At 41.1% G+C, this 11,857-nt stretch overlaps 1 protein-coding gene across 1 annotated transcript in view; it reads right to left on the bottom strand.

The window, feature by feature from the left end:
• The window catches only part of LOC119340384 (pollen receptor-like kinase 4), a 12,221-nt gene extending 5,140 nt beyond the window's left edge, over positions 1–7,081 (bottom strand). Inside the window, exon 1 of the mRNA XM_037612296.1 lies at positions 6,406–7,081. Coding sequence (XP_037468193.1) covers positions 6,406–7,081 — 676 coding nt within the window. The remainder of the gene's footprint in view (positions 1–6,405) is intronic.
• Between the last annotated feature and the right edge of the window lie 4,776 nt (positions 7,082–11,857).

Below are 11,857 nucleotides of genomic sequence, written 5' to 3' on the forward strand. Positions count from 1 at the left end.
AGTACTGCGGTCGGAGCGGCGGATGGTGGAGAGAGATGCAGGAGGGCGTCAGTTAGGCTGGGCACTAGGTTGCGGCCTTGTGCGTCGCCAGATTTGAAGGGGGGGACGACCGGCGTCGGGCAGGCAAGGACATCGACGAACGCTTCCGCCACTAGCGGCGGGCTTCGGCCTCAGTCGTCGCCGGATTTGGATGTTTTGAAGGAGGACTGCGGCTTTGCGGGACGGCTGCGGCCATGTGGGCACCAAGGTGCGGCCTCCGCGGGTGGCGACGTCTGTAGAGGCTTGATCGGGCGAGCGGTAGTGCTCGGCAAAGGAGGAGAAGGAGGCATCCAAGGTTGTTCTTCTTCACTCGTCGGATCCCGACGGCCATCTTCTCATCTGAGTGGCGAACACGGGGCCAACGCCACGCCCTCGACCAGATGTCGACTCCCCCCATACCCTTGGGAGCATGCCTTTTCAGGTTTAATCATGCTCGCATGGCAACAAACCTATACTGATTCTTACCATCATGGCAATTTTGCAGTAGATTTCCAAGGATGGGCAGCATGCTTTTTCTATGTGCTACGTGGCAACAAACTGTTTTTCTCTCAAGTAACGGTTGGCAACATCATTTGCTATGGCAAATTTTCATCAACTTGACATGGTAATTATATATTGAATAGCTACCATCTTTTGTTTTTGTAAATAATTACCATGGCATATTTGTTTCATTTTTCTCAAATTACCATGCAATGTCCTAGTAGAATGCACAACAGATAATTGAATATGAGTAGTTGCCATGGCAAGAATCTGGAGTAGTTGCCATGGCAAAAATGTGGAGTAGTTGCCATGGCAAAAATCCGGAGTAGTTGCCATGGAAAATTCTGTATTAGCTGCCATTATAGAACTGTTACGAGTAATTGCAATTGCTAGAATCGCTATGAGTAGTTTCCATGGCAAAATGCTAGAGTAGTTTGACATGGCAAAATTCTTTATTAGGTGCCATGACATAACTGCTACAAGTAGTTACAGTTGATAGAATCTCTATTAGAAGTTGCCATGGAAACATTCTTGAGTTGTTGCCATGGCAAATTTTGTATTAGCTGCCATGACAGAAAATGACCCCTAACTGCCATGGCAATTTTGCTTTTAAATACATGGCAAATTTATTTTAACATACGTGGCAAATTGTACCTTTTTTGCCATGGCAATTTTGCCTTATGGACTATGGCAAATTTACCTTTATGAACCATGCAAATTTCCTTTTTATTTCGCCATGGCAAAAAATGACCCCTAATTGCCATGGCAATTTTACTTTTAAATACATGGCAAATTTTACTTTAATTTATCCTGTGAAAGTTTTAAATTACATTTTTTTATTCATGCCCAATGGCAATTTTTGTAGGAATCTTTTTTGTTCTGTCCTATATGTCCACTTTTTTTTCTCATAATATCATCGCAAACTTTTCCACAGTCATTTTGTAATGAAGTATGTATGAACATCATGGCAAAACATGTAAATTTCTGTAATATACCTTTTTCCCATGACTATATGGTAGTTTTGTTATTAGACCATGGCAATTTTGTTCCTAGATTTTTTTCAGGGAGTCTTTTTCTTGGTCCAGTGCATTTTTAGGTCTTTTTTGTGTGTGTTATCTCTATTTATTGGGACAGAAGCAGTTTTTGGGCCTACAGTATTTGTAATGTTTTTGCTTCTTTTTTTAATTCTTTGAAGGCAATTGTGTTTAGATAAACATTTTTTCACCATATATATTTTTTCCATATGTTGCCATGATGGCATCTTTCATAGTGTAAACTTCATTTCTTTTCCCATGTTGTATCCATATATATGCAAACTTCATGGCAAGTTTTCGTAGTGTAGACTTCGTAGTGATTGCAACTTAAGATGTTTCAAAATTGTTTCCATGAACATGGCAATTTTATTAAAAAAGGTAGTGCCGTTGTCGTATCTTATTCGAAGAACATTACCATGGTTACTTAAGATGTTCATTTTCCATGGCAAAGTTCTCGTTTTTTAGTAGGGCAATTTTTAAGTTACACCCATGGCAATTTTAGATCTTTTTCCATACCCAAATAATCATTTTTAACCAGTGCAAAGTTATTTTCTGCTACCATGGCATTTTTATTGTCTGAAACATGACATATTTCACTTTTATTAACCATGGCAAACTGATTCGTTAATGTCTTTTTATTAATGAAAGTGGATCAGCAAACATGACATTTTTACACTAATTTTTTTTTGTTTTGAAGGCAAGGAGTTTCTTTTTCTTCATCATCTTTGTACTGTTTTTGTTTTTTGTTTTACTGTTCCTGATTTTTTGGTTTTTTTTCACGCCTGAGAAGAGGCCCATCAAGTTGGGCTATTGAGGCCTTTTTCAGATCACGCTAATGGGGGTAGTTCGGGCTTGAGGGGTTTCCTCCTGAACCTTTTCGTTTGGTAAAAGGTGCATCCCCGAACAAACGAGTCGTTTGGTCTGGTGCTCCTCTGGTCTGGTGCTCCTCCAGACCGAAGGATCGGGAGTTATCGAGGTCCTAAAAATAAGTATAATTTATACTAAGCTTTTACACTTTATAAACTTGTTTACCATATTACAATTTAATGTGTATGTTTTCTACTACTTAATTGACATAGTTAATCACATAACAATATTGATAGTTATTAACTACAATGTTATCTTTTATATAGTCACATATATTATAAAAAATGACCATCTTTGTGCTCAAATTAAACACTATTCTCTAATAACAGTTACATCATTTTGTCATTCTAGACATGCTGCCGATTAACAAAACCATGACACAAAGTCGCTAAAATATTAAAATGACTTTTTTTTTGAAAAACCGCACTCCTTGTTGCATTGATGTTTGGTAATTTTGTGAATTATATAGTGTATATGTATAGTTTCATGTGTTCTCATTTATATTTTAATATTCTTACATATCGTTGTAGAGATTGCTAAAGTGTGTGTTCTAATAATATCTTAATAAAGGGTTCCTGTGATTGATGCCAAGTAAGCAAATTTATAGAAATTTCTAGAGTATAAATTAAACAATTGTCATGTTTTTTATATCCTTTTTCACGCTCAAATACATCTTACAAGGTATAGTAGATTCAAGAATAAGTTAGCATTATCGTTGGTATAAAAATATCATATCTTATAGTTATCACCAAGAAGCACAAAAATGATGTTAATGCAAACTATTTCAATATTTGATATGTTCACCATAATGCGTTTGGTACCATCTGGTGTACGCCAAGTGTTTCTACTTATTTCTGTCAAATAACAAGTCTTGCAAGAAATTAAACATTAACAGCTACTTAACTTGTATTTGAGTATAATTTGTATGATGTCCATCGGAGAAAGACTACGAGCCTAGCTAAACTCGTCAATGTTAATCAAATTGATTTGTACATACGTGATGCACATTGTAGTTTGTGGTGTGGCCTCATCTCAATAGAAATGATAAAAAGGTTTTATGGTGTTAGCAATGCATGTTCCAAGAAAGAATCTGACAAGGAGAATAATCAAAACAAGATAAGAAAACATAAGTAGAATTATATTCACCAAATTCAAAGCAGTATACCTAGTACCTATCGTAAATTCAAACATCTTGGATGTGATACTGAAGGTGTGGCCAACCAAGATTTCCAAATGAATAGGATATGGTATTTATATATGTGAGATATATATCCTAGTACTTATGGATTGAGAAGATTCAAAAGCTTAAGAAAAGCATACTCTATGATTGTCAAAGAACAATAGTCGATTCTATTCGTACCTGCCGAATTCCTATCACTTTAGCGGGATTGCTCACGACTATGTAATTGCAATAGGCGTAGGTATGAGTTGGACCATTGATTGAGTACTTTTAACTTCCGGATCACAAAGGATATCAAATTAGATTCACAAATCAATTTTAGGTTTGCCAATAAATATGAGCTGCAAAGTTATTCATTCTTTTTGTTTGTCGCGGCAGATTACTCCTCTTCCCCCTCCTTTTTAAGAATGTCATTATATGGCCAATATATTGATCAAAAGATGAAGGCTAGAACTAAAATAACAATGTTAAAAGGAAATAGGGAGAAAAATTGTCTAGGTACAGTAGGGGAGGATGCAACCAAGAAGGTAATTGGATGTTTTTAGGTGGTTCATACCAAGGATAACAGCTAGGGCTTGTTGAGGGGTAGTCATGATTTCAGCTTTGCTGACAACGAATTGTAGGGATATTTATTGCGATTTTCCTTTCAATGGTTGTGGCCCTTTTATTCCACAAGAAAAAAACACGATTTCATTCTTTCATATACTAGGTATTACTCCCTCCGTTCCAGAATATAAGTTGTATTGGTTTCCTTGTAAGTCAACTATTTGAATGTTTGACCGATATTATACAATAAAATGGCAACATCTGCAATACCTAATAGATAAAATATGAAACTCCTTTTCATGATGGATCAAATGATATAATTTTCGTCTTGTGGATATTGATATATTTTTCTAAAAGCTCGGTCAAACAAGCACTCATTTGATTTTTGAAAAAACAAATACACCTTATAAAGGAACAGAGGGAGTATTTACTTGGAAAATACAATGCTCCATACTAAATAACACAGATCCATAACCACGAGTTCCAATGCCTTAGATCTTGTAGCACTTATCAACAAGGCCCTATCAATTACTATTCCACAAAAGAAATCCATTCTCTTTAAGTATTATGAAATTCCACAGCTCGGATTAAGGAAAATATAATATAATAGGACAAAACAAAATAGGTGACCAAAACATAGATGATTAACCAAAAGGGATATACGCTATAAGTTATATATCGTAGCGAGCACAATTAAATGTTAAATCACCTCCTTCCCAAGAATAAGATACGGGTTTGGTTCTCAGCGCTTTCCCGCTTAATTTAGTAAATTATCATAACTTCCCTCTAGACTTAGCTACCGTTGAAGTCTCACATATAAATGATATGTTTTTTTCTACTACATAGTATGGGGAACTTCTAAGAAAGAAAAGCTAAAAATACCACATATCTTGTTGTAGCAAGATATTGGGTAATTCTTGGTTTTTATTCTGAATCTTTCTATTTTGAACTCAGTTGATGGAAAATTTATATTGATGCTTTTATCACATTACCTTTTATGATACACTTCATAGACCATACCTAGTGCAATATTATATCTTACATATTTCCTCTCCCCTTATCCACATCCCTTTAGTTCTGCTTCACATCCTAGAAAATCATTATTTCATACCTATCTACCACGGCAAAACAATACCCACCACAACAAGTTTTGAGGGTAGTACAACTAATTTAGTAGGTACATTTATCTTCTTACTTCTTGTTCTTGGTTTAGGAAAGGTGAATTTTGTAGAGCTACGATATGAGCCCCGTGATTTCTTCTCCGTAAGGCTCATCCTAGATACATCAGTGTTGAAGTATGTGACGACCAATGGTGCTCCTATCAATTCAGCTTTAGAGCATTGTTAAAAGTATAGCCAACTGCTGGTTATATGTTGTTGCCATATCATCTATCCTCTCTTTTTTTGCGGGTGACATGTCATCTGTACTCAACCTTATGACCAACACGTAAAATAGTTAGCTATGAATATATACTACTATGATCCACCTTACACTCTTATGGACTTTCATGGAGTTTCTAGGAGCACGTGTTGTAGCTCACTGTTCATTTATAGCCTGCTTCTCTTTTCCCTCCTATTCTCTTCACCAACTCAGCAAAAATATACAATTTAAATTCTAGCCCACTTACATCATCTTATTATACTTGCTTTTATATTTTCTTAACATATTTAATAATAAACTTTTATACATTAGAATTTTTTTAGTAGAGTAAATTTGTGTCCCTCCTCCCAGGCGCTGTTTGCTTGGCCGGCTAACCAAGGCATATCCCGTTAATTTTATATTAATTTCGAGGGGTTTCACTTTGTTTTTTTCTTCACCTGGTTCTTGTAGCGAAAGCTACTATCGGCTCTCTACTTCATCAATCTTTAGTTCCCTGGAATTAATAATAACTTGCTGAACTGCGCGCGACAAATGCGAGAGTGAAAATTAAGTTTGGCTCCGTTACACCCAAACCATCCTATTGCTAACTGATTATAACGCTACCTCTAGCTACAATTAACTGCACTCGAATGAAGTGTACATTTACGTTCACAAACAGTGAGATTTGCTCAGAAGAAAAAATTAGGATTCACACAAAACAATTCCAACCCAGCAACGAGAGAGACAGAGAGGATTAATATAGTCCTATTAACACCAGCACGATCGAACGAAAGCCACATGCAGCTAGCTAAGTATATAACAAATTAATGAGACTATAGTAGAAAACGTAAACGTACGTGCATGCACGTCGTCGTGCAATGAAGGAAGGAACGAACTCACCTTCGAACGAGGCGGCCTTGAACCGGCGGAGGCCTTGCGGGATGGGGCCGGAGAGTCGGTTGTGGGAGACGTCGAAGAGCTGGAGGTCCTTCTGGTCGAAGTCCGGGATGTTGCCCTGGAAGCGGTTCCTGGCGAGCTGCACCACGAGCAGCTTGGGCGAGGTGATGGAGTCTGGGATGGCGCCCGTGAAGGTGTTGTCGGCGAGGAAGAGCTTCCTGAGCCCCATCATGGCCCCGAAGGTGTCGCCGGGGATTTCGCCGCTGAGGCGGTTCCGGGAGAGGTAGAGCATCTTGAGCGCCGGGAGCTCGGTGAGCCCGGGCGGGAACGGGCCGGTGAGGTTGTTGTTGGCGAAGCTGAGCACGCGGAGGGACGTGAGGGCCGCGAGCGGGGCCATGTCGGGGGCGTTGCCCTGGAGGCCGAGGTACTCGAGGCGGAGGCCGAGCACCTTGTTGGAGGAGCACCGCACCGCGTACCAGACCGGGTCCTGGCACGGGCCGGTGCCGGCGGAGGAGACCCACTGGTCGAGCGGCGCCGGGGGGCGGTCGCCGGACGGCCCGCGCAGGGTCGCCCGGAGCGCCAGCAGCACGTCGCCCTCGGACTCCGCCGCCGCCGCCGCGACGAGGGCGGCCAGGGCCAGGAGGAGCAGCCCGGCCGCGCCGGCGCCGTCGCCGGCCATGGCGAGCGCGGCGCGCGCGGGTGGCGGAGGATGGATTAATGGGAGGCCTGCGCGCGCGCCGGCGGCTAAAGAAAGGCGGGAGGCGGGAGGTGGTGGGGAGGTGGAGGAGGGAGGGATGACGCGACGACGGAGGTGGCGGGGAGAGCTAAGAATAGGCGTGGCGCGCGGCCGGGCGGTGCGTGCCGGGCGCATGCGGAGTGGCCGCGGCTTAGGTTCCGAGGCCGGGGCACAGCCTGGCCTGGCGCGCGCGTGTGAACTCTCTCTTGGCTCCGGCCGGCGCTGACATAGGCCCCAACGTTTCCCTTGTCCGTCGTATTCGCTGGTTTTCGTCTCGTCTTGTCTGTAAACTACTGCTGCATTCCGGCGAGACGGGTGACCGAACATGCACGCACGTGACGTACGTACAGGATGACATGTTTGGCGCTGTAAATTTCGTGTCCAAGATGAACGTGAGACGCGGCGGCAACGAGATCGATCGTTTGGTTCTACGCGCCTGATGATTCGATGTAGCCAGCTGCTGTTAGGAAGAAGTAGTAGCAGCAGTGTAGCGCCCACGACATTGGCGATGTGAGTATGTTGACCCGTGAGTATATGTATTCCAACAAAGTCTAGCACGACAGGAACGAGGCAGATCTGCGGATGTCGCTGTGGGGATATTCCTCGTGCTAATTAATTAACCCAACTGATGTGATCCCTAAAAGCCGTCCAACCTTGGAACCTTGCTGTGCTGTACTCTCTCCATTTCAAAATAAGTTTGGGAGTGCCTAAAACTCATCTAGATGAGATATAATTTGGTCTCATTCACTTTGAAAACAAGAACATATACCAACCACATCAGCATACACGCATCTTATAGCATCACATCCAATGGCTATAAAAGGTGAATGAGACTAAACTATATCTCATCTAGATGAGTTCTAGCAAAACTCCCTCGCAAAAAGGAAAAAAAAAACTTTTTAAAGTTAGACCACATATATAGAAAAACTTAGGCCCTGTTCGGATCCTCTCCACTCTCCAACTACAACCCCCGGAGCGGAGGGAGCACCAGCACAATCGTGCGGAGCGGCTCGAACCCAGCTGCTCGCGCGGAGCGGAGTTGAGAGTTTGGAGAGCTTCCGGACAGGCTCTTACTAACATATACACAATTAAATTTATATAACATGAAAAATATGTTTTACGATGAATGTAATGAAACTAACTTGGTGTTTGTAGATATTGATATATTTTTCAATAAATTTGACCAAACTTAAAGAAGTTTGACTTAGGACAAACTTAGCATTTCAAGTATTTTAGAAAGGGGGGTATATACTAAAGAAATAGAGTAACACTATAATGTTTATGTGTAATACAAATGATTGTTTTCCCAACTGATCGATAAATCTTCAATAAGAAAGGCACAAATCATTTGGACTTCACGAAAGTTGGCCCCATGATTTGAATGATGGGTACTAAAAATTATGTTAATAAAAGAAATTATGAGAAAACTATATACAAAAGTTAACTACTATTCCTCCTATCCATATAAATTGTCTCAGCCGGGATTAGTAGCTATATAACAAAAGGAACAACATTAAGAAAGCAGATTTGCTATTTCACGTCTAAATATGAAATAGTACCTCACATGTAACTCTATCACCATAGGATGAAAGCCCTTTAAGATTTGTTCTCTTTTCTCAGCATAGTGCGTTGTCCCCCTCCCCCCCCCTCCCCCCTTTTTTTTGGGGGGTGTTCTTCCGCAGACTGCGCTTGCACTAGTTTGTTTCACGTATCGGTCCATAGGGTTCTATTGAGCGTTCCGTTTCTTCTTCACATCGTTTTGGGGGCCGTGGTCGATTTTGCACGTATATGTAGCTGCATGCATGGGTAGTAGCTCGTGCAAACACACCCTGCAGCACACTATTAGTTGCATTTTTCCCTTATTTGTTGTCTTACTGCAAGAGGTGAAAAGGAAAAAAATGGACAAGCCACACGTATTTTTTGTTTGTTTTTGTTTTCACTTTTATTTCAAATATCATTATTTTATTTTATTTTCTTTTGGATCAAACATGTATGTTTCGTGCAAAATTGTTTTGTTCATATGCATGTACCTTGGGTCGTGCTGGTGTTTGTGTTGTCGAGCCGGTTTTTCATGTCGCACTAGTGGCCGTTTTTCTCATTATCTTCCATGTTTGCGTAAGTGTGGGTATATGATCCTCTGTTTCACATAGGTTGTGAAACATCGGGAAGAGTTTTAGCAATGTCTTATCTAAATTTTTTAATGTACAATTTTTTGTGGCTGAAATTTCTGTGCAGCGTTTTGATCCGTGTCATGTTGTCGACCCGTTTCGCGATTTCTGTCTGTTGTTGGCCGGCTATGTGACATCGTCCGCGCTGGGGGTGTTTAGCGGCTCGCATTGTTGTCGAGGTTGTGTCAATTTTCACTTTGTGCGGGCAGCAGCTTCTCTCACTCTATGTTGTGGCTGCGGGTTCAATTTTGTATAGAGTAACATGACTCTTTGCTCTCACTCATTTTCTTCCGTTGAGCTATTGTTCAGTTTTCTATTTTGCTTTTTTTATTTTATTATTTATTTTTCTATTTCCTCTTTTGTTTTTAGTTTTGTGTAGTTGTCCGAGTTAGAAATCCACCCTTGACTCACATCTAGCCCCATAATTTGTTCATTCCAGTTGCAAACCCATCCTTGACTCGCAACTAGCCATGCAGTTTGTGTTTCATCCCGATAAAAAGTCCACGCTCAACTCACAATTGGGCTCATAGTTTGTAGTTGTCCCAGTTGCAAGTACCTTCAGTCACGCTGGTTTTCTTTCATGTTTGCGTAAGTGTGAGTATATGATCATGTGTTTCACATAGATTGTGACACATTGGGACAAAATTTAGCAATGTCTTATCTAAATGTCTTTATCAAAAAAATCTAAAATTTCAAATGTACAATCTTTTGTTGCTGAAATTTTCATGCAACATTTTGATCCGTGTCACGTTGTCGACCCGTTTCGCGATTTCCTTCCATTGTTGGCCGACTATGTGACGTAGCGCGCTGGGGGCGTTTTGCAGCTCGCATTTGGTGTCGGAGTTCTGTCAATTTTCACTTTGTGCGGGCAGCAATTTCTCACTTTATGATGTGGGTGCGGGTTCACTTTTTCTATAGAGTAAAGTTACTCATTGCTGTCACTCTCTTTCTTCCGTTGAGCTACTTTTTAGTTCTTTATTGTGATTTTTTATTTCATTATTTATTTTTCTATTTTCTCTTTTATTTTTAGTTTTGTGTAGTTGTCCGACTTACAAATCCTCCCTTGACTCGCATTTAGGCCCATAACTTGTTTCATTCCAGTTGCAAACTCATTCTTGACTCGCAACTAGGCATGCAATTTGTTTTCCATCCCAATCACAAGTCGACACTCAATTTAGCAAGTACATCCTTGACTCGCAACTTGTATCGTAGTTTTATGTACTTGTCCCAGTTGCAAGTCCGTCCTCGTCTTGCATCTCATATTGCAGTTTTACGTACTTGTCTCAATTGTAGGCACACCCTTGAATTGCAACTAGGCATGTAGTTTGTTTCATCCCAGTTGTAAGCCTACCCTTGACTCGCAACTCGACATGTGTTTTGCTTTTATCCTGGTTGCAGATCCACCCTTCACTCGCAACGTTTGTTTTATCCTAGTTGCAAGTCGACTCTTCACTCGTAACTGGGCTAATAGTCTGCAGTTATCCTTGTTGCAAGTCCATCATCCAGTCCTAATTGGGGTAGTAGTTGTCCAAAGTTGCAAGTCCACCCTCCGCTCACGACTGGAGCGTGTGTTTTAATTGTTTTTCATCCTAGTTCCAAGTCAACCATGAAAGCACAAGTGCTCCCTAGGTGGTTTTGGTAATTAATGTCAACATATCTCTTGTTGGACTAACACTTTTATCTAGTATATTTCAGACAAGTTCAACATTGGAGTGGCATGGACTAAAGGATGTGGGAACTCCTTCAAGATGCTAAGGACAAAGGATTGGCTAAAGCTTCAAGCTCAAGACTCTTCATTTTACATTTTAGTGATCCAAGATCACATTGAGTCTATAGGAAAAGCCAATACTATCAAGAAGGGATGAGGTGTTGCTTAATGAGTTTCTTGGTCCACTATGCTTAGTGATATGCTCCAAAACCCTCAACTACTTTCCCACTTCCACTCATATGACCTAAACCTAAAACCAAAATCGGTCACACCGATTCTTTCTATCCGGTGCCACCGAGTTCATCTGTCATAGCCACTACCACAAACCCTAGGCAAATCGGTCTCACCGATAGGGATCTCGGTCTCACCGAGATGGGATTGTAATCTCTCTGTTTCCCTTCGTAACATTTCGGTCTAACCGAAGTGAGCGATCGGTCCCATTGAGATTACAATGTAAACTCTCTGTTTCCCTTTTTTAACATTTCGGTCTCACCGAAAAGAGCAAATCGGTCCCACCGAGTTTACCTGACCAACTCTCTGGTTAGCTAATTACCAAAATCGGTCTCACCGAGTTTGTGTAATCGGTATCACCGAGATTATGTTATGCCCTAACCCTAACCATATCGGTCCTACCGAGTTGCATGTCGGTCCCACCGAAAATCCTAACGGTCACTAGGTTTACTAAATCGGTCTGACCGAGTTTGTTGATTCGGTCCCACCGAGATTGGTAAATTGTGTGTAACGGTTAGATTTTGTGTGGAGGCTATATATACCCCTCCACCTCCTCTTCATTCGTGGAGAGAGCCATCAGAACAAACCTACACTTCCAACTTATCAGTTCTG

This window comes from Triticum dicoccoides, chromosome 7B (assembly GCF_002162155.2).
Source record: "Triticum dicoccoides isolate Atlit2015 ecotype Zavitan chromosome 7B, WEW_v2.0, whole genome shotgun sequence".
NCBI lineage: Eukaryota > Viridiplantae > Streptophyta > Magnoliopsida > Poales > Poaceae > Triticum > Triticum dicoccoides.